This window comes from Sinohyriopsis cumingii, chromosome 19, assembly GCF_028554795.1.
Source record: "Sinohyriopsis cumingii isolate HCF-2022 chromosome 19, ASM2855479v2, whole genome shotgun sequence".
NCBI lineage: Eukaryota > Metazoa > Mollusca > Bivalvia > Unionida > Unionidae > Sinohyriopsis > Sinohyriopsis cumingii.
The window spans coordinates 56,359,364-56,383,880 of record NC_142979.1 but is presented as its reverse complement, the minus strand read 5'-3'; the positions used below and the strand labels follow the sequence as shown (position 1 = coordinate 56,383,880).

Below are 24,517 nucleotides of genomic sequence, written 5' to 3'. Positions count from 1 at the left end.
GCATATATAGTCCCAGATTTATCCTTCAGTTAATTTATTTACTTTGTTTACAATTTAGAATGAAATTACAATGGATTCTTGTACAAGCCATCATGAAGAAATTAAATAATATTCACTACATACCAGTACATTTAGACTTTTCGCATTCTTATATCTATACTTGGAAAAATTTTGAAGCATCATGCAACTTTTAAAGTCTCAGCAATATTTTTCTTGGAAGAGATGTTTAAAGGGTTTGAATCAGATAGATTCTTAAATATATGCATCTTTTTAAAGACATTTTTTCATTTCTTTTCATTCGATGTAGACCGCTACAACCAACAGAGTTTGACTTTGATGATGATACCACTGAGCCAACAGCAAAACTTACCCCAAGAAGAACGCCAGGTAAGTGGTCAAGAAACTGTTAGTAGTGGCTATAGAGAATCTTCTAACCCGTGCAATCCTTGCTTTTCTCATCTAGGGCCATTGTTTCAATTACCTTGTGTATAAAAATGTAAGTTCTACTAATGTGTTAAAAGTGTAACATCAAACCTTTGGGTTGAAAACAATATTAAGTCAGTTGCATGTCAAAAAGAATGGGACACATTTTAAATTTTAAATGCACATTCTGTGAATAATTCATAAGTTTGGGACCAAATTAAAATTCTTATTTTGAGGCAGTTTTGGTTTTGCTTTGTGAATTCCATTAAAATATGAAAGTTTGTGGCAAGAGAATTGTTTCCAGAAGATCTAAGTTTAATAAAAATTTGAATCAGGAGAGGTTCTCCTTCAAATACATTAGGATTACTCTGCTACCTCTGAATCCAGCCCTCTCTGAAAGATGAAAAAAAGCTATAAATGATTGACAACGAGAAATAACTCTTACAGACTAACTCCCTTTCCACTAGGTGGCCACCCATATCCAGGATGTTGTCAGTTGAAATTATCGCATGCAACTGTGAACATTGTCTCCAAAGAATCCATGGCAATTTATAGTCAATTTTGACAATGCAGCATTTTTTTTTTTTGTGGTATAGGATGTCAGAAGGTTGATATGCCTGGTGTATGCAGCATTTACATCTTTACCAGTGAATTTATTCATATTTATGGATTTATTTATTTTTTTTACTATTGTCAATGTCATGGTTCATAGGGAGCTTAAAAAAACCTAATAACACCTAAGATTTTATTTTAACCTAAAACAATTATAGAGAAACCTTATAAATTAAAAGAAGACCTTAAACAGTCTTCAACTTGAATCAGCAATAAAAAGGTAAATTGCACGAAAACAAAAAAACGTAACCACACCGGAAATCAACTACAGCTGTCTTACATCCTGGTTATCAATAACTTACACATCTGGTTTATCCTGGCTTTGCAGTAATTGCAAGCAAGACGCATTTTCAAATGAGTTCACTGTCCAAACCACTGTACATTCATTGCTTGGAAAAAGATGAAGATATGTATTGCATTAAAATTGGTTAGTATTATGAGATTGGGTGCAAGTGTCTTATGAATATATGCAGATAGAATAAAACATAAAGCAAAAAGAAGAGCATATCCTCCTCAGTCGACTTGAAGAAAGCAACTGTGAGTATAAATATACATTATATGTTAATCTTTCGCACTGAATTATATATAGTGCCACAAATAATTTTTGCAGAAATCTTATTGAATTTGAAGCCAGTAAAACTGTTCACTAGAACAAAGGAAAATAGTGGGAACAAAAATAACAACAAGTGAAAGAGTTTAATTGTCTGAAATACTCACTATTTTAGTATTTTCTAATACAAATATTTATTTTAGTTATTCTTTACTTTTGCATAATGTTGCTTTATCATTATTATCTGAGACTTAATATTTATAAGGGTATTAAAAGGGAAAGAACAGTGTCATAACTGTAACAGTAAGCTTACCTCCCATAATTTCAAATTTACAATTTATATTTAACTATTCAATATTTTTACTATTATTACTTTTATGGTTTTAATAATGATAAAACTAAAGCAGGTTACATATGTCAGAGGGGCCCCGAGTGACCGAGTGGTCTAAAGCGCTCACCGTTACGGATCACTGCCGTCTCACCTCTGTCTGCATGGGTTCAAGTCTCAGATTCGGCCAATGTGGATATGTGAGAAAGCTTGCCAGTAGCTTCTCAGTAGTCGGTGGTTCTTTCTGGGGATTTCCCAGTTTCTTCCTCCACCATTAATACTGGCCGCCATGTATAGCCTATCGCGTACTGAAAAATGGCGTTAAACCCTACAACAACAACAACAACAACATATGTCAGAAGAATTTGTGTTGAAACTCTTCTGACAAGCTATACACTGCTGTACTTTGAATGCGTAGAAAGCACAAGCAGTATAAAATTTATGGAAAAGGTAGAATTACAATAAAATAATATTTAATATATTCCTAATGATATATATACGTAAAACTTAGTTGTTTTGTTTTTCTTTTTCTAGCATCAACAGTCTTATTCAGGAAAATTACTGTTATCACAAAATCATTCTCAGCGATCCTGGTCAATAGAGTATGCTATCTCAACATCTATGCAAGATCATTTAGCAAAGGAAGACACATTAAAAGCAGAAATTATTTGGACATTTCATGCTGTAGATACGGACCACAACTTTTCATCAAATTCTGTAATAACAAAAGTATTCCAGTACATGTTTCCTGGTATTGCAGTTGCTAAAATGTTCAGTCTTTCAGACAGAAAACGTCATATTTGGCTTCATTTGGATTTGCTCTATATTTTACATCTCTTTTGGAGCATCAAATAAAATGTGAAGAGTTTGTTTTTGCTCTTTGATGAGAGCTTGAATGATGTCCTTCAAACTACAGTATTCCACTCTTATAAGGCCACCCCTACTGCAGCAGGAAAGTGGCCTTTCTAGAGGGAGATGACAAATGCGAATAGTAAATACATATGAAGAAAGTCACAAGTACATTTAATTCTAAAACATTTAATGTTTTCATTAAAATATCACATGCATGTTGTGAAATAAATGAAAAACAAACTGTTTCATCATTTTCAAAAGAATGTTATGAATAACCATTTATAAAGTTTTAAAACTGTCTTTATAATTATGTTACAGATCACATGTTGGTAACAGTCTAAAATACAAACCAGTCTCGTCGCAATTAAAAATATCCTTGTTGTCATATCCCCTGGATATATCGTTTAGTCTTTTGTTCCAGTCTTCGACAACTTCATTATTAACATCAGCTGATTCTCCACTAAGGAAGAACACTTAATATTGTGTCACACTTTAAATCTGTGCAACCATCCGTTACTTGCGGTAAAGTCATTATATCCCAATTCAACTGACAAAATTGTTGCTTTTTCTTGCCATTTAAATCAGGATACAAACATCTCCTGGCTCAAACAATCTTCTTTTCTCTGTCCATTTCACCTTCCCACTCCTGCAGAATTGTTTCCTTATCATTCATGATATTGTTTATCTGAGTCTGTCCGACATTAGTTTTCTGCAAGGATCCTCAACCCCACCGCACCCACCCTGAATCTCTCGGTCAGTTGTATTACTTTCACTTTTTCTTCTAAACTGAGAATTTTTCTTTTCCTCGTTGATCTTTTTGCAGTAAGTTATTCATGTTGCCAACTACAATACTGATAAAACAATTTTTTATGCATCTAAACAATTTGCCGTGTGTTTTTAAAGGAAATGATCTTGTCACATGATTCGTTAGTTGCAGTCTGGTACCCTATTGTTTTTATACATTTCTTTACACTAAGTGAGTGAAGCCGAAACGGCTTCAATATGTACCATTTAACATCACAGATTTTGACCTCATGGCCGTTAGGATTTGTAATTTTGACAATTATTGGCAGTAGTAATAGCCACTAATTATCAAAGTGAACATCTTACTAAGGGAAACCATAAAGGTTATCAATCCATTTTCCTGCTGATTTGTGTATTGTACATCGATGCTGCCACTTCTCAGCTGTTACTACTCTTCAATAACTGTAATTTAACAATTATCAAAGTGACTAAACCGGACATCTCATGATAACACTGCAGTAAAGCTAATTGGATTACATGTACTTACCCTTGGATTAAAATTTGAGAATTTGAGTCTTTCTCGGCTTTATGGAGTAAATGTGGCTTCTCATGAGGCATAAATGATATAATATTAACCTTAGTGGTAAATGTACTTTACTCAACACTTCTTTCATTAATGAAATCCTGACATCGGGGAAACATAAATCGGATTACTTAACACATGTTATGAATAAAATACTGGTTCTGGATACATATCAAAATAAAATGTGGCCACTTGTGAGGGGTAAATTTTATCCTATTGCACAAATATGCTGGTCGCGTTAGCCAGGTGGCCTTTCGTGAGGGGTAATTTTGAACACAAACTCATCGGTGCCAGTGGAATCTGGTTGGTCATTGTACTGCCTCAGATATGGTCTCAGCATTTGAATCTGTGACAGCAAACCTGAATTTGAACAATTTGATTCAGTTATCTATGCATAGGCCAAATGTTAATTTGGCTTTTTATAAGAAGATTGATTCTGCTCTGGCCACTGAACATTGTGTCACATTGTTAAATGCAGCAAGTTGTTAATTTCACAAGGTCCATGGTACATGCAAGGCAGCAATCAATGTTGTTAATTGGAAATTATACAAAATTCTGAAATCCCTTTCCAGCTTCATGACACACAAGCAAGAAGAGAAGATTTTCTAAATGTTACTGGTACTTTCACCTTTCCTTTTCAGTTCTGCAAACACATATGGTTAGAAAACACCACCGTTGCTCAGAGGGCTTTAAATCTAATGGAACCTTTAAAACATTATGCTGATGAGGTAATGAAATCAAGTGTTTCTGACCCAAAGACCGAGTCTTTTACGATTGTGACAGAAGCCCTTTTGAAGGATGAATTTTTGGCACCTAAGTTGGCATTCTTTGTTTCACTTTCCAAGCATGTTGAGCCCTACCTTACGGAATAACCAAACTGATGCACCGATGCTACAATTTGCTCATCATGATATGAATGCTATTGCCAGAACCTCCTAACGAGGTTTGTTATCCCAGAACCTCCTAAAGAGGTTTGTTATCCCTGAAAAGATTGAGGAAGTCCAAACAACAAAAGGCATGATTACATTTCAGGTGACTGACCCATTAAATCAAGTGTGAAGACATACTTTTCTGAACATTCCAATTCAACTGTGGGAAGGACAGAATTCAGTTTTACTGTGGCAATCAAAGATATATAGAATTTTTCCTCCCTCGGAATGCCCTCAACCAGCAATCAGTACAACAAGGTCATGGATGTTGATGAAGATGAGGAACATACATTGTTCAGAATTTTACCACAGTTGTCAAAAGATTGCAGAAAAATAACAGGTGTCACTTTTGGATCAAATTCGTTACCTCCTTACCACATTGGTTCAAATCACTTACCAATATTTATCATTAAAATTTATCAGGCCAAAACATGGATATTTTTAATTTCACTCAACAGAAATGCTATGCTATTGTATAGTGGTCAGACAAATGTTTTACTTACACATCTAATTAGGTCAGGAATGTCATGTTGACTTCCTCCCACCTTGACCTGGCATCTCTTGGGATCTTAAGCCTAGCTGTGAAAGCTGGAGGTGACAGTACCTGTAAATCGGTATGCCACATGGTTAGTAGTCAATAGGGCTTCTTGGTAAGGACCTCTTGTAACCTCTACTAGATAAGAAGAAAAGCATTCCTGTTACTTTCCCTTAAACCCCATCATGCATCAACCCTGCACTCCCTTACTTTCAGTTGGGGGTTGAGCTGAGATGGTGAGAAGACAGGCAGCACAATAGTTGCTGCTTCAGCTGTCCATGCAAGTCCATATCACATGTCACATGCAAGTCCATATCACATGCAACCCCATATACATGCAAGTCCATATCAATGGGCAACCCTGTCAGGGTGCATACCATAGAAGGGATGATCATTGACAGAAAGACAGTAATTCTCAGCAACAGTGGCAACCTTAACATAGCCAGGCAAGTTTAAGGTTGCCTTCTGTCCATAACTTCTGCAGGCAGGCCATTTAAAGGGAGAGCAAACAATGGTTTCTCCCTCTGCTAAATTGTCATCTCTCCCACCTTCCTGTGGGTACCAGATTCCTTGATTTTGCCAGACTTAGATCAGCCTATTTCTGACAAATGATTGGACCATCCAGGTTTTTTTAGAGGAACTTCAGATCTTGTTCTTCACTTTACTTTTATCATCCTCATTCATGTTGGGTACGCAAAGCAATCTCTTGAAGGTGGATATTTTACAGAAGCAAGTACAGTTTTTGCCTGTAAAATAGACAGTTGAGGTAGTCCAAAAACATGACTCCCTGGGTTTCTATTCCAGACTTTTTCTGGTTACAGAAATGAACAGAAAATTGAGATCTGTTGAAGACTTGAGCAGATTCAATCAGCATATTACTACCCCAAAATAAAAGATGGGGACTGCAAGGTCCATCCATCTGTATATGCAGCATAATGAATACTCAATCACTCTCAACCTGTCTAATGTGCATCAGCATAAACTTATTCACACAGTATCACTCAAATAACTTTGCTTCAACTATTGTGTGGTAGTGTACCAATTCCATTTGACCTCAGTTTCAGTCCTTGTGCCTTCACAATTTTGTAATGCACCATATGGCACTTCAAAACATCTTTCTCCACGGATAATGGTGTACCTGGACTACAAAAGCATTTGATAGATTCAGTTTTGGTTTATAATGTAAGCAACCTTCCCTACATCGTTTATGGTTTATAGTGGATAGTCCATGTGGATACTTTAGATCTTGTCCCATTTCAGCATTTTATTTTTCTAGGTATAAAGTTTCTAACTTATACAAAACCTGGGGTGTTTCTTTGGGCAAGATTGTTCTTAACTGCTGCCTTGTCAGTGCAGACTTGTTATATCCCAGCCACCTTTTCATGTGCCCTCAGAAGATGTCTCTTCTGGCACAGTGTACCAAATCTTAGGTCATTTAAAACCCCATACTATGTTCTTGACCAAGGGGTCTTAAGTGGCCAAATGGACGAAGGCTTTGGCCTTTTTCAGGTCACTCACATATCTCATCTTGACCGAAATGAAAAAAAAAAAAACAGCTTGCCAGTAGCTTCCTGCAATCATGTGATTTGAAAAAAAGCTTGCCAGTAGCTTCCTGCAATCATGTGAGCCAATCAGTTCAGAAAAATGGTGTTAAAACCCTTCAAAACCTAACCACAATTTCAGCCAAGAACCAAACACTTTCTCCTTCAATCGAAAGACAATGATGGGTTTCCTGGCAGGAATATTTTGAGAAGACATATGACCAGAAATCACAATCTGTAGTTGGTCTGTAAGAGTTACTTTTCCTTTGTTTATATTATACATAGACAGAAAAATGTATTTTCCTCTTGCATCAGGTATGGATTAGAGGTTTGCTGAGAGTAATTTTTAAATGTTAATTTGATTAGGTAAGTATTTTCAGAGAAACAAAATTTTCTAAAACTTTTCTTACACTTTACATGAATAAAGAAATAACCAGCATACAAGTGTTATTAAGACAGTTTTGAGGATACATTATTTTTGTTCTGCATGAATCAAATGACAAATAATATAACCCTTTTAGCTGGCACAGCTCCATAAATGTTGCTAATTTTGGAAGTCCACAGTAATGGAGACTATGTAATAAAAAAATCTGAAGCTTTGGTCTTGTGGGGGTGAAGGGAAGGGATTTAATAACTTGTATAATTAGAATTGAAAAGCCAGAGAGTCTTTGAAAAACTACCATCAACACTTCCCCATTTACTTCTAGAATAGTCCACACTTACTGTCTGTCTGTCTTGTCAGTCCAGCATCAGATTTTAATTAAAACATTTTAAATAGTTTTTCAGGTTAAGTATGTTGTCAGCAGCCTTTGCACACAAACTATCACCAGATGAAATGAAAAAATCCTTAAATCTTTCATCCATCTATTCTTATTTAGGATTTTTTAAGATGCTGCAACAAGCTAATGTTGAAGCTACTGTAATTGTGATATCTCCTGTGATGCTGTAATGTGGATATGTGTTACTGTATTTTCATAATTCTTCCCACAAGTTTCACTATTTATATAGTTTTGGTTCTTTTTTAACCATTAATAATTATACTGAATGTAGGTGTACTGGTTTGGCTTTTTATGGCATGGCATTAATAATTATATTGATTGTATGTGGATTGGTTTGGCTTTCTTATGGCATGGCATTAATGATTATATTGACTGCACTTATACTGGTTTAGCTTTTTATGGCATGGCATTAATAATTATATTGACTGCACTTATACTGGTTTAGCTTTTTATGGCATGGCATTAATAATTATATTGATTGCACTTATACTGGTTTGGCTTTTTATGGCATGGCATTAATGATTATATTGACTGCACTTAACTGGTTTGGCTTTTTATGGCATGGCATTAATGATTATATTGACTATACTTATACTGGTTTGGCTTTTTATGGCAATAATGATGACCAGTGAACTCACTCCCTTTTAGTCATGTTTTTAGCATACTAACCACTGAGATGCCATATCTCTTGACTCTTTTAGTCACCTTTTATGACATGCATCCATGGCCATTGACTCTGTTAGTCTTCTTTTATGACATGCCACCACAGCCAATGACTCTGTTAGTCACTTTTTGTGACATGCCACCCTGACCATTGTTTGTGTTAGTCACCTTTTATGACATGCCACCATGGCTCTTGACTCAGTCACCATTTATCACATGCCACCATGGCCATTAACTGTGTTAGTCACCTTTTATGACATGCCACCATGGCTCTTGACTTAGTCACCTTTTATGACATGCCACCATGTGTCTTGACTCGGTCACCTTTTATGACATGGACCAATGGCCATTTACTCTTAGTCACCTTTTATGACATGCCACAATGGCTCTTGAATGGCACCATGGCTCTTGACTAAATTATTCAGCTTTTATGACATGCCACCTTGGCTCTCAACTCTTAGTCACCTTTTATGACATGCAAGAGGATACAACTGTAGGTGTGGCATAAGTTGCTTCAGATCTCTACATTTGACAGAATCTCAGTTCATTCCATAGCCAGTCATGATCACGTACACTATGCTATCCATGTTCCTCTGTTACATCTATTCCAGATGTGTAAGAAAATCCATGATGGGCTTTAGGAAATATTAGAAAATGCCAAATACTAAAGCCAAAACCCTAAACAAATTTTTGGTGACTCACCTTGACCACAGGGACATAGAGGGGGAAAAAGCATCGCTGGTCAAATTGACTTCATACTGATTGCATCCCATGTACTTCAATTCCATAAGTGTATCAAGGGAAAGTTATGCTAGCTTTCAACTCTGCTTAAATACAGTTGTTTGTAAAACTAAGCATCAGACTTTTATAATAAGAAAATGAATTTTGGGGTTCTCATGTATAAAGGATTCAAATATCAATGTAAACAGAAACATTCATCTTTGACATTTAAGTGAATAAACCGGTGTATATTACTTTCCTGTCATTACAATTTGGTACAGTGAAAAATGACTGAATTATTAAGAGTAGAAGAGGTGACTGATTTTACTGACATTGAAGATGAAAGTATTATTTATTTAAAGCAATATCAAATAAATGTTCTGTCTTTCAAAAGGAATAGAACTCTTTTCCTATGAAAAAATTACTGGTTATTTTTAAAAATATATTTTAAAAATCCATTATATGTATAAAAATTTTTACACCTTTATCCACAGGATCAGCTCCAAAGACACCAAAACGAGTTGCAAGAATGGATAAAGTTCTGCAGGACATTATGACTCAAAGAAAACTCAATGCTGCTGAGAGAGAAGCACGTAAAGCCAAATCATCACGAGCAGGCCAAAGTCCAAGTCGGGGTCGAATCAGAAGCCCTGGGTCTTCTCAACAAACCCATCCAGCCAATAAGTCAACACCATTGAGGCCTTCTTTTAGAGAATCCAACTCAAAATCTGTGGAAGAAAAATTCTTGGATTTCAGTGTTTCATCGGCAGCAGCAGAGCCCAGCAGAGTACCTGGCACTAATACACAAGGGGTACAGACACCAGGAAGAATTCCATCTATTGGGCCCTATACAAAATCTTCCACCATTAATAGGGGTTTTGCAGGTCTAGGTGCCTCAGCACCACCAGGTAGAACAATCAGCCATACTCCTATGGGGCATATGAACAGAGGACTTGCAGGAATGGGGTCAAGCAGGTCACCAGGTTTTGCTTCTACAAATGACAATTCCATTCCAGATTCTGATGTACAGAGCAAGTCAGGCAATGGGATAGCACATGCTAGTGTAAACGTAACAAGAAAGTCCCCAGGTGAATGTATCTCATCTGGTGACACATTTAGTCTGACTGACCCTACCAGTGTTGAGGATAAATCTATTATGAGCTGTATGTCTGCATCTCCTGGTCAGCACAGTAAAGCAGCAGGCAGCAGTCATCTTCCAGAAATGAGTGAGACAAATTGGGTACCTGATTCTTGCCCGACTGAGGCCATTGATGATGCCAAGGCCCCAGCCACTGTAGGTTTAGTGTCAGAAAGTGTAACATCTGTAAAGACTACTCATCCTGCATCTTTAACAGCTTCTACCCAGTCATCTCTTCCTGTTTCTACAATATCCAGCATAGGAAGGACTCTGGTCCATACTAGCTCATCAACAAACACACCAAGCAGAATTCCAAACTCAGCTGCTATGGTAGCTACGCCTAGTAGGGTGTCATGTACAAGTGTGTCATCTGGTTCTATAGTAGGCCCTGGTAGAGTACCATTTATCAGTGATTCTTCAGCCAGTCTTGGTACACCAAGCAGAGTGCTGAACACCAATTTTGCCCCTAAACATGCGATGTCCACTCCTGGCAGAGTTCCCACATCTAGCAACCCATCCATGCAACCAACTCCATCTCGTGTTCCTGTGTTGTCAGCTCTGTCAAACACACCTCGACATGCTTCGACGCCACGACGTGTTGCAGTGTCAGATGAGATAACTTTTGCATCACAGCCTAACCGAATTCCAGTGACCAGTTCCATTTCTGCAACAGCAGGGGCTCCTATGGGGACTGAAGATACGTCTTCTTTGTCAAGCTATACAGCGGGGCCTCAATTTGGAACCATAACAGATCAGAATTCTCAATCAAAAACCAAAGTTAATAGTTCTATGGTTCCTTTGCAGCAAACAGTCTCTCAGAATCCAGCAACCAGCTCACCATATACAAAACCTGAGTCTGTAGATCCAACAGTGGAAATGGGACAAACTGAGGCACAAGAGAAAATGTGCACCAGCTGATATAATATTTGAAGCTAAGAAATAGAATATACTGAAAATGTATCAGAGCCAATTACATTGTTTTAGCCAAGACACACCATTGTGGGATTTGCACAAAAAATACACCAGGTCCTGCAAACCATGAGAAAAAAAGTACTGCAGTTAAAACAAGCAGGGTACGATCTTTACCATTATCTGATAAGAGATGCATCAACTGATCATTAAATTGCTCAGTATTCATAAAAATCGGCTAATCCATAAATCTTTTTCAGTTACACTGGTTGCTATGCTTAGCCGCTCTGTCCCAACCCCCTCAATTTTTCTAATCCTGTATATGATAGAACTCGGGATGATCCAGTGGCAATCATGTATTCAGTATATGCCATAAATATTTCTTGTTAAGAAAAAGTCTGGCTTGCTCCAAATGGAGATTGTTGTAGGGTTTAACATCATTTTTCAGCACAAGCTAGGCTATACATGGTGGCCGGTATAATTGGTGGAGGAAGAACCCGGGAAAACCCCGGGAAGAACCACCGACCCACAAGAAGCTACTGGCAGGCTTTCTCTCGTACCAGCGTTAGCCTAGCCTGAGACTCGAACTCACACAGACAGAGGTGAGATGGCAGTGATCCGCAATGGTGAGTGCTTTAGACCACTCAAGGCCCCCCAAATGGAGGTCGCCTCAATACAGTTGTGAAGCAGATTCAAGTAACTTGTCGAGGTGACTTTCACCTCTGCTTTATTAGCATCTGTGACCGAAAGAAAAATTTGTATTCTCTGTATTTTTGTAAGTCACCTGCTTCCTGTCATTTGATACGGTTTCTGCTTCCTGTCATTTGATACGGTTTTGATGTAGCACTGTTTGCATTTGAAATAAGATGATGTAAAATGACAAATGATAGTCTTTTCGTGACCGTGAAGGCAATAAAAAGGAATGAATAAGTTGGTCAAGTCAATCACAAAGTAAAACTTCCAATGAAGTAATGGATTCCAAAATAGTAGAACAGAAGAAAATTCACACACCTTCAGGAAATTATTTGAAAGCTGAAACTTTGCAAAACTGATGACTACAATGTTGGAGAGTCATAAAATTGAAGACCTTGACTTCTGTACTTTTAATGGTATGGTTACAGGAGTCAAATTTCAGAGTCACAAAGTAAAGAAGTTTGATTTGTTGGGATTTTCATACCTGTCACAGATAAAATCACAGACTGTTAAGGTTATATCGCATTTTGTTTCAAACCTGGCTGAGACACAGCCATTATAAGGCTGTGAAAAAGAGTGATAGGTCACTTTCCTGACAGGACTGTGAGATCAAGAGATAATAGTAAGAATGTGAACAAAATGTACTCCTCTGTAATTTGAGCATCTGGCCTTGTTTATTAAAAGTTTTGTCCCATCTTTTCATGATGTTGTTTGAATACTGGTCTATACTTGTTAATTGTTGTTGTGGGATTAACGCTGTTTCTCACATACTCGCTCTAGCCAAGCCCAAGAATTTAACCCATGTTGACAGAGTTGAGATGGCATTGATTGGTAAATGCAAGCATTCTGGACCACATGGCCACCTGGGGCCCTTGTTTGTAGTGACTACATTTTTACTGTATCTTTACTTGTAATCATTGCATATGTTTTGAGCATCTTTTTCTTAAATGAGAATATAATGTATCTGCAAAACCATTGGTTTCATAAATCTCAATAAATCAAAGTCTTTAGTTTTTCTAAAACAAAGTTTCTTTAGCTTCTTAAGGATAAATTGAGATTTGTAAACGGATATTATTGTATAGCTCAACCCACAATTCATTACAGTTGATAATTCATGGATAGCTCACTCTGTTTCAAAACCAGTCACTATTCACACCTGAATACACTCAGTGTACCTATTTTCATTAGTTTATATGTCTGTGTGAACCTATAATTGATTTTCCATAGATACACATATGCACAAATGCAACTCAAAATTAGACCTTATATTTTGTTACATCATAAAATTAGATTCATGGATTCTTGTTTGCTTTAATTTTATGTTGTTTGTCTTTATACATATAATATTGTATTGTAATTTTTCTTATGACGTTTTGTACATTAAGAAATAATTATACTTAGGTATGAATAAGTTGCATGCAAATTGTTGTTATTTTAAAAATTATTTTGGAGTACCAATCATGTGCAAAAATAAAGGGATCCAACCTTAAAAAATTTAATTCTATACAATACCTGCTGTCCTAACCATGTTTACTTTAATAATAGTCATACAGTTGTCATCTCATTTTGCTCTTAGCTGATGAATCTAATTAAAAATATAGCACTCAAAAAGATTTTTGTTGTCATTTGTGAATGTGCAAAGACAGACATACAAATGAAACAAGAATGTTGTGTTGGTACATAAAATCATATGCATATCTTTGTTGCTGTTATGATTATGATAGTTGAAGTCAAAGTGGCTTGTATCATTACTTGTAAATTGTACATGTAATGTCTAAATAGGCTAAGAGCTTTGGCATCATTGCATTTCTATAAGGTAATATTGCAAAATGCAGCCCCGTTGTCTTTTCTAGGTGATCCCAGTCTTCACTTCTTTTATTACTGATGATTAAGGTCGCTGCAGATCAAAGGTCTTCACTTGACGAGGTTGGAAAAAACTAATAATGAAGATAAATCCAAGCTAAATCGCTACAAGCACTTAAAAGTTACTATATAGAACCAAATTTGCTGAGTCAATGACTTTTGCATTTAAGTTGAAAAATTACAAGGTTTTTATATTTTATTTTTGTATTAGCGTAATATAAAAAGACCATTTGACAAAAGGACATTTGGTCTTCAATTTGGCTTATACTGAGATATAACTTTTTATGAATATGAAACTATTAAATGACTTCCAAACTCATTGTAAAACATGAGTGGTGCTTTATTAGAATGAGTGACATGAGAAAAGGGATGTTGTGTATATTTAATTTATATTGTGTGCTGGACCTATGTGACTCGAGTGTAGAGTTGTGACCTACCCGACCATTGTCATTTTATTAAAGATGGAGGTGGAGTTCAAGGCCTAACGTTATTTACAAACTAAAGAATGCTCTGGAAGGGAACTTGTTTACAGTTTTATGGAATTTTCCATTTAAAATGACCCGCATCTTTGGCATTCTATTGTCTTGGGTCAAGTGAACTTAGAATGTATAGGATGAGGTAAGCAATTCTTTATTCCTGTTATTAAATTCCGTCTAGAATTGTATACTGCTGTATTTGTATATAATTTCAGAGGAATCATTTATTGAACTTATTCATTGGAATTAAAAGTGCTGATTGACTTTTGGACTAAAACAATAATTTGGGATTATTGTGAATTCATTCAAAGAAATTTTGGAATATATCATGATATATGAAGGCTATTGGTAAATCAGTACTTTTAAGATTTGGTACATCAACACATTCAGTATCGGAGTTCAGTGTAAATTTTTGGACATATGATAGATCATTTAGGATTATTCGGGATTTAATTCACAATACATTAACTTCCTATTAAATTCTCACTTTGTTACTTTGAGAAATAAATTATTTGTTAATTTTAATAAACTTGCTGATTCAGCTTCTTTTTGTTAATTGGTTTAAAACCATAGAGTTGTAACACATATCGTTTAAGGATTTTTGTGCAGTAGAGGCCATAGAAGGGCTGATTGAAGAATTAGAGTTGCTGTGGGGTTTAACGCCATTTTTCAGCACACGATAGGCTATGCATGGCGGCCAGTATTAATGGTGGACTACGAGCCCTGGAAAACCCTGGGAAGAACCACCGGCCCACGAGAAACTACTGGCAAAGTTTCTCACATACCCACATTGGCCGAAAACTAGACTCGAACCCACGCAGACAGAGGTGAGATGGCAGTGATCCATAATGGAGAGCGCTTTAGGCCACTCAGGGCTCCGAAGAATTAGAGTAGATTCTCAATTAAGAAATTAATTACCCTTTTAAAATGATATCAGTTACCATTCTAAACAATTATAACTTTCATTCGTTAATTTCATGACCATAACTTGCATTTGAAAGAAGAATATCATCGTCTCAATTTGCACCAACTTTTGTATGAAATGGTCATATTTAGTCAAACCTCCGTTCTTGAGGATGCCATAAAAGGAAACATGGCTGATTGGTCAGAAGAATTGATATGTTTCTTGGTCATTACACCAATTAAATTTTTACCAGTCAACTGCTGTTTTGACATTGTGATTTATAAATAGGTTACAATGGTATACATTGTATGAAAGTTGGTGGAAATTGGCTGAGAAACTTAAAATGCTTATTTCCAATGTAAGCTGGCAACATTTTTATGAAGAAAAGTAATTACTTATAGGACTATATGCAGGCCTGTTCTTGTTGGCATGACAGTGTAGCAATAAAACTTACATCTTGAAAATCATGGTATCCTGGGGCAAGAGTAACATTGACATGAAAAATCACAAAATTATAACTCTTTTTAACTTCTCATTGGTTGGACTCGTAATGTGTGATAACTTGCTGAAAGGGAAACTTCACATCCAGAATGATGCTTAAATTGCTCAAATGTGTTACTGTAAATGCAAATACCATTAAAAGTTACGTTGAAATTCTGTGGGCATGTTAAGGGTAGAAAATGAACTCAGATTTGTAGATGCAGATATTCATATACTTTGCCCAAGGGCAAGAATATATTAAAGTTTTACTGGGCCCAGCCAATTTTTAGCCAGTCAGGATAAGAAGACATTCGGTTTTCAGGAGTCCTGCTGATAGAAGTAAGCTGATAGAAGTAAACATGTCTCTTGACCATCTATTAAAAACACCAAATGCACTAAAATGACCATCACACTGTGAATACATTTGATGGCAAAAATGCTCTTCTCTAAATTGTCAATCATCTCATCACTGTCATCAGTAGTGCCATAATTTCTGTGTCTTCAAGATCTGGTAAGTTCTTAAATGTACATTACGGTACCTTGGCTGCAAATGTCTTTTAAACATCTTATTTTGGACTTGCCATATCACTAAGGCATTAGAAATTTCATCCATTTACTAAATACATGGATGTGACATCAGGTTGATCGGATTACACTAATGACCATGCAGTATTACTGGTATAAACATGTAAAGTGTATACCATCAAATCTAGAATAACAAACTCTTTTGCGCTATACCGTATAAACATAAGCTTGACATCTGTTTTCCATCTGCAAGATTGTTATCACAACTCCAATACTACTTAGAGGATTCCCATGAAACTTTACACACACGTTCATCCCATAGTCTAGATGGTCCTAAATGAAAACAATGCCACTATAACACCCACTATGGCTGCCACAGCATCCATCTTGAAAATCTTGTCACTACTTCTGCTGAATGGAAAGACATATTAACATGCTTTTCTTACCAGAAGACTTTTTATAATATCCCGTCGGTCTTAAATGAAAATGGACTCAACCTGATGTCTAATACGGATGCGGTGAAAGATATCTTATGGTGTCTAGTTGGTCCTAAATGAAAATGGTGCCAATCGAATGTCCAGTGTGGCCACCATATTGGCCATCTTGACATTTTTTGTTATTGCTACTCATAAATGAAATGTAATTTTGCCATGGAGTTTTCACCAGAAGACTTTTTATAATGTCTAGTTGATCCTATCCTTGAAGTAGAGCATCAGTCCTCTTGTTTTCTATTTTCGTTTTTTTTTTTCTCTCTCTTTCTCGAAAACTGGAGTTTGGAGACTTTATACATCGATGGGAGAAATAGGAATTGCCGAATTAACTTTAATTTCATATGTGCCTTGAATGAATATACTAACTGAATGAAAATGTATATAACAATTCTATTCAGATCCACTTAACATTAATAAAAGATATGGCTTGTAAGTTGGAACCAGTCTATCACTGATACATTGGTCTTCATATTTGTTGTTGGTACAAATTTCTCTTCGAAACTGCTTTTAAAAAATCGATAGAATAACGATGTTAAAACTCTATAGTAAAAAATGAAATGTATTTAGATTATAGAGATACAATAGGAGCACGATAATTTATAAGGCTATCGGATTTCAGCAAGCTACTCCCAGAACCTACCACCATTAACTATGGCAAGATGGCTATAAATAATTTGTTACGTAAACAAACATACAAAGATAATGATAACATGTACACTCTTGATACAAAATCAAAGTAAAGCCAACTTAAATTCAATCTTTCTAACAGCTATCTAGACTTAAAACACTTTAAACAGACTGTCGTACAATTGTCGCATAGCCAGAATGGACTAAAGGTTTCTAGTATGAAAAATTGCTACGTTTATATACGGCTTATAGATAAAACACTTGTATCAGTGAATTGTCTGTTGCAGAAACAAAAATCCAGAAATTATCCTTAGAAAAGTGCTAAAAATACAACATTTTCTACTCATTTTACGGTAATAAAATCAGTTTGTCACAACCAGTTCCATTAAGATCATACTCCCGATTATAAAACAACATATACAAGTGGTCATGAGATTGCTCAACCAGTACACATTAACCAAGAAGCCAACTGAAATGAAATCATTTCGTCAGCTCGTCAAGTTCGAAAGATTATTAACCACGTGATTTATAATGCTGACAGGACTGGCTCACCTCATTGTTAAGGAAAGTTGTTTTTATCGTCCGTTTTGTTATCATTATATTTGAGACCTTTTGGGATGCAAGTTTTTTTTAAGAAAAAAAAATTTATCTGGAGATTTATTGGTAAATCAATCTGCTTATAACTGCTTCATTTCCAGCCCCCCCCCCCTTGATTTTTTATATCTTGATGACCCTGACATGTACGAAGTTCTGCATGGAATCATTGGAAACTGCGAGATTAGGTGCGTTCATGAGATTCTGTTGTACATATACATTACACTAGTCACACATTCAAACGGGGTAATAATGCTACCAAAGATTTGTGAGAAAAATGATTTGTTAATATGTCGATTTTCAAGGATGGTCATAACATGACAATGTTTCCTGGCAAGACACTGACAATGGAGAAGCAGCAGCAGAGAGGGTGAACAGACCACTTAAGGGAATGGTCACCCTTGTGTTTAGACCCAAAAAAATAGTGACCCTTCATAGAGGTCAATACCACGTCTACGATTATTGTTTGTCCCAAACAGAATTGTAGACGAACCCTCTCTGCTGCTATCAATCTTGGGAATCATCATCTGAATCATGGGAATCTTTCGTTTTGTTCTTCAAGTAATATTCAAGTTCTGATGGTGGTTTCTCTATTTTTGGATTTATGTTCTTTCTTTTTCTGTAATAGTTCATCAAACTTCTGTATCGATCTCCACCGCAATTTTTACAAATCTGATATAATCCTCTAACACCGTTGTTACGTCCAACACAACTTCGTGGACCAGCATGAGGATTTTTCTTTAAAATATAATTATGTTTTTTACAATATTCTCCACAGCATCTTTTGTTGCATTTATTTGTTGTTCCTTGAATTAACCACGCACAGTTATTCATTATATTAATGATATCTGTTTAATTAAATTTATTAATTTATCCATATATTTTATCAAGACCCACACGATATCTTGTTCTAGGATCGTGTAAATTTATTGTTATAAATCCATGCGGAGTAGCTTGCGCTCGTGAAAAGAAATTTCTGAATTTAATTATATCCATGTCACCGCTGCACCAAGTTTGATGAATATTTCGCAGCGTGTGTGTGTCTACGCCATTAAACACAACTAAAATATTACAATTGTCCCTGATTACTTTTGGTATTTGTGTATATTGTTGAGTAACATAGATAACATCTGTATTTTTATGTCTGCCGCGAGAAAATATCCTGGCTGGATTTGATTGTTTATCTAGCATCACATCATCATACACAACTAAATTATTAATAAATCCGTCTAAAACATCAACGGACGGTGCTTCATCAATATCTGTTATAAACTCTATAACATCATTATCTTCATCCAGTAATCGTGCGTTTTCGTTAAAATCTTTTAATACTTCATAACATCGTTGATCATCAGCGGATGGTGCTACCAAATACAACTTATCGCATTTCAACCATCTCATTATCAGATTAAGTAATAATTGCGTCTTACCCAATCCAGATGGTGATATGATAATCATTCTGATGGAATTCGGTAGCGCAGGATGATGCTTAACAGGTTCTCGTTTTCTTGTCGCTGAGAAATCAATTATATCCATATATATTATAACATGAATTTATATTGTTTACGCTGTAGAGTTAAAACTCCAACTACTGATTTAGCTACAGTTATAACAAAAAATAAAAAAATAGCGTATGGTGGAAAATGTTCTGTGTGCGGTAGAAAGAAATTTTCGTTTTTACCTAATAAGCGCGGTGGTGATGTTGCTAATTTGATGTCAAAGTTTCCAGGTACTCCATCGGCTAAATACCCAGGAGAAAAACATCTACCAGGATATAATTATTGCGGTCCTGGTACCAGACTTGATATCAGGCTCGATAATCAGGATCAACCAAAACCAGGCGAGGAACCAGTAAACGCTATTGATCGAGCTTGTCATATTCATGATGTAGCTTATAAGAGTAAAAATCTACAAGACAGACATATTGCAGATGTGAAATTAATTCATGCATTAAATTCTATAAAAAATAAAAATATTAGAATAATCATTATCTAATTGGTTAGTAAGATCTGCGATGAAAGGTAAATTAGCGTTTGGAGCTGGTAATTAATAATGGAATTAATTTATTATTCACCAAGAGGATATTGGAGAGGCAAAGCAGCAATTGGTAAACTCGCTGATGCAGCAGCGGTTAAACATTCTACTGCTAAAGTGTGGTTATCCAAACAGGCAATATGGCAAATTTATCAACCACCACCGAAACGAATTCAGTACGCGTATTTCGATGTTAGTGTTCCTAATGAAGTTCATCAAGCAGATATTCTGTTTATACCACATGATACTGTACGCAGAAAAACGTACACGTACGCGTTAACTGTAGTTGATGTTGCAAGTAGATATAAAGATGCAGAACCGCTATCAACTAAAACATCATCTGAAGTAGCCGATGCGTTTGAACGAATTTATCAACGAGGACCCGGACCACAAGGTGGTCTGCGATGGCCACAATTATTACAAGTTGATCCTGGTAAGGAATTTCTTGGTCCAGTATCATCGTTGATGAAACGACATAATACCAAAATACGACGAGGTCATACTGCAATTCACCGTGATCAGGCAATTGTTGAGCGATTTAATCGAACACTTGCTGAGCGGTTATTTGGATATCAATACGCGAGGGAATTTATTCAGGATACGAGATCTCGCGAATGGGTTGCAAGATTACCAAGCGTGATAGCTGCATTAAATAGCGAGATCACACGAACAACTAACATGAAACCCATTAGCGCAGTCACAAAAAAATATACCAATACAACGAAAGGATATTGAAAAACAAAAAATATTGGGTGATGTTACAGTTAGATATTTATATGAACCGGGTGAACTTGAAGGTGGTAGCGCGAGAGCGACTGATCCTATTTGGAGTGTTACCACACACAAAATATCCACCGTGACAAGATCGCCAGGTAGACCTGCAATCTACAGATTAGATTCGGCTGCTCCTCAACGTGGATTTGTACGTGAGCAACTACAAATAATTCCCACGGATACACAACTACCAAAGCGATCACTTAACTAGCACTAGCGCCTCTACGTCGATTACACTCAAGACAGGTCAACGTGATATTTTCTCGTGTATGACCGCGACCATTATCTTTTCTGTCTACGGTAAATTGTCTTGAATCATTACTCGAATACCTCCACAGCATTATACAATTGCAACTTGCGCAATGAGTATTCTGCTGCTGTTTTAACTCAATAATAAATTCAACATCAAGATCAAAGTCGCGTTTATTTTTTTTATCAGATTGTTTGTATCCGATTAATTTTTTTCTTATTATATCATCATCGATGACGTTGAATTTATTAATGATTTCAGGAATTATAATTCTATGTAATTGAGATATTTTTCTGACCCTCGATACCGCTAAATAGACTAAATTTGACCACTCGATGTGATCGTCTACAATCCAGACTCGTGTGTCAGAAATAGTTAATCCCTGAGACGAGTGGATCATCATAGCGTATCCCAACACCCATGGAGATTTGTCAGCGCGTAATGCATCTTCGACCACACCGATATCAACAGCGACAATATCATTTAATACGAGATTTTGATTCTCAGTCTGTCCTGGAATATCAACATTAATATTCTGTTTTCGTGTATCTGATGGTCTATAACATAACGGTACGGGTAATTCTGAATATTTTTCTTTATGCAGCTGAAATAACTGCTGTTGTAAATCGTCTCTGATTATTTTTCTGCTTGCTACGATCAAATCGTTGGGTCTCCATAAATTTAAAAAATCACTCATTGAGGTCTCTGAGATTACTCCGCGTATTATTTCACACTGAATTTTGTTTGATTGTAATCTGATTAATTTTTTAAATTCCTTTAAATTTGCATCAAGAGCTCTATGATCATCATCTATTTCTTCGTAATAATCAACGAAATTTTTTTAACCAATCATGTGGAGATGGTCCAACAAAAGGCGGCGGTTGACCATGATCGCCACACATTATTATAGCGGTATTTTTCGTCAGCAACCAATCAAGAAACATTTTTAATGTATCCAATGACACCGTACATATCTCGTCCCAAATAATTATTTTAGGTATATATTTTTCTCCCATTCTTTCAGGAGTCCATGTATCCCCGCGCCACCGAAAGAAACTATGATACGTGCACGATTGTACTTGCCGTTGTTTCATCTCCCGTGCAAGTCTATGTGTGGGTGTCAGCACGATCATATCTGAATTTCTAAAAACATTAATCGCTCGAGTCGTTTTGCCGCATCCACCAGGTCCATTGAGATATACTGTCTTATATCTAGTTATTGGATCACTCAACGATGGCGCTTTCGACATTTCTGATATTTTATTACACTTACGATAAAAATGTCTCATCGGAACATCTGCTGATTCTGTATAATTGTGTAATATTTCCTTTTTTATTCTCCACGAACTCCATCATTCATCATTACTTGTAAATTTCATAACAGACTCTAAATATTTACTCGAAATATAAAACGAATCTGTTGCGACTCTGACTGCGGTCTTAGGAAATCTATTAATCATCGATAATAAATTTATAGAAACATAAGCCAACATGAAAGATCTTAGATGAGTATACTGTGGGGAGATATCATTTATGTAACTAACGACCGTACCCAATTTTGTTCCGTCGGATAAATAAACACTTTCTCGATTTACAAATATATTTCTCGCTGTTATATCAGCGATTATAAAATCGTACTCGGCATTATCTAAAATTAATCGTGTGTGATGTCTTTTATGATCAAATGCTCCACCTTGAGTAAATTTACCTACAATTTTTCTACCGAGATCTTTTGCGTTTTTGAGTTTAATCTCGAGAATTTTAGGAGCTTCTTTGATAATATCATCTTCGGAAGCATCAGAACATTTTTCCTTAAACTCGCTAATAACTTCATCAGCACTGATAGAATCTGACATGGGCAACCAAACTTCGGTCTGCGTGTGATATGATATAATTGCCTCACTGACAACCAACGATGTCAGTACCGCACAATCTAGCATATATCGTAATAAAACTATAGGTGACCAACGTTTTTCACAAAAATGTCTACCAAACCAAACATAACAAATCTTGTGAAGATTTTCCTTAAGCTCAAATGATTCAACACAAGCGAATCCAGTCAGATCAAAATCAGGTAATGGTCCATTAATTGCCATTCGCGTCATCTCGTTTGTAGGGTGACCGAATCTTTTAAAGTATACAGAACAATCTCCGTATCCTAGAAAACTTCCTGCATAACATGCAACCATATCAACCGAAATAACATCGTTGTAATTATATTTGGTATTCCACAATCCACCGTGTCCGTATTCGACGCAACTTGCGCGTACATCTTCAAGTAAATCAAATCGTGCTGGTTTCCATGAATTTCTTTCTCTAGCGAAATGAGCCGCAACAGATGGAACGGTAAAGCAATTAGTTAGTAATTTGTCAGTATTTTCCGTGAAAAACTTCTCCGTGAGATTTTTCATCTCGTCATGGAGAGATTCTGTTCGATATATTTCACCGTTTGGTCTAACAAACTGATCAAATTCACCTTCCTCATTACTTTTAAATAACCATACCGATACGGGATCGTTTTTACTTATTTCGTTGATAAAATCAAACATATCTGCCCCAGAATTATCTGGGAGGTAAAATCTAATAGTTCGATCACGTGGAAATATTGTTACTGCGCTGGTCCATGTGTGCGCGTTATGATCAATAATATTTATTGGAGCTCCTTTCGATTTATATTTCGATTCGTACAGTACTTCTCCCGTTATTGTCGCTACGGTTATTGGAAATTTTAATATTTTTCCTAATTCAGCAACATCTTTTATTGTAGCACCGGTATCCTTAACTGAATCAGCCCACGAGTGTATTTTTTTACGTCTTAAATCAGTTAATCCATTTCCACGCATCGCGTTTGTAAAGTATTCTATTACTCGCTCGGCTACACAATTTAACCTTGAAAATTTCATGGGTGTCAGTTTATCAACGTTGGGTTTTTTATTTATCTAATAGATTCCATAAATAACCGTTGTTACAGGATACGCTCGCTCATAATACGGTTTGTCAATACCCGTCAATAGACCTGGTCTGGAATTCTTACTTAATATGGCAATTTTATTATTGCCAAGGACAGGATCATATTTGTCACGGATAATCCAACTACCTGTTTCTGTTAATACAATACATTTTACTCTGAAGAAATATTTTTGATTGCCCTCATACTCAGCGATGTAGTTAATGATAGTTGCCGCTCGCTTGTCATTCATTGTGGCGTCCTTGACAGAGTCGACACTGACTTTGTCAGTGTTGCGAATAATCTTGAACGTTGACCATGTATGAGATGCACCATTCATGTAAAATTCTTTCTTGGCGTCGTGAATTTTATTGATCAAACTTTTATTTTTCGGATCAACCAGATCTCGTACTGGCAAGTCTGGAGATAATCTGTCGAGGTTGAATTTATATTTAACAGGCCTAGTTTAGGATAATCTCTCAAACTCATTCATATAATTAAAACAAATATTTAAATAAAGAAAATTATATATATACACTGTCTCAATGCAAAT

General features: G+C 36.1%; 1 protein-coding gene across 3 annotated transcripts in view; it reads left to right on the top strand.

Annotated features, from left to right (window-relative positions):
* LOC149775744 (uncharacterized) overlaps positions 1-13,610 on the top strand; it is a 59,096-nt gene extending 45,486 nt beyond the window's left edge. For all 3 annotated transcript variants that reach the window (XM_089943336.1, XM_089943337.1, XM_089943335.1), the window contains 2 exons: positions 308-387; positions 9,754-13,610. In XM_089943336.1, coding sequence (XP_089799462.1) covers positions 308-387; positions 9,754-11,315 — 1,642 coding nt within the window. In that variant the 3' untranslated portion in view covers positions 11,316-13,610. The remainder of the gene's footprint in view (positions 1-307; positions 388-9,753) is intronic.
* Positions 13,611-24,517: the final 10,907 nt, after the last annotated feature.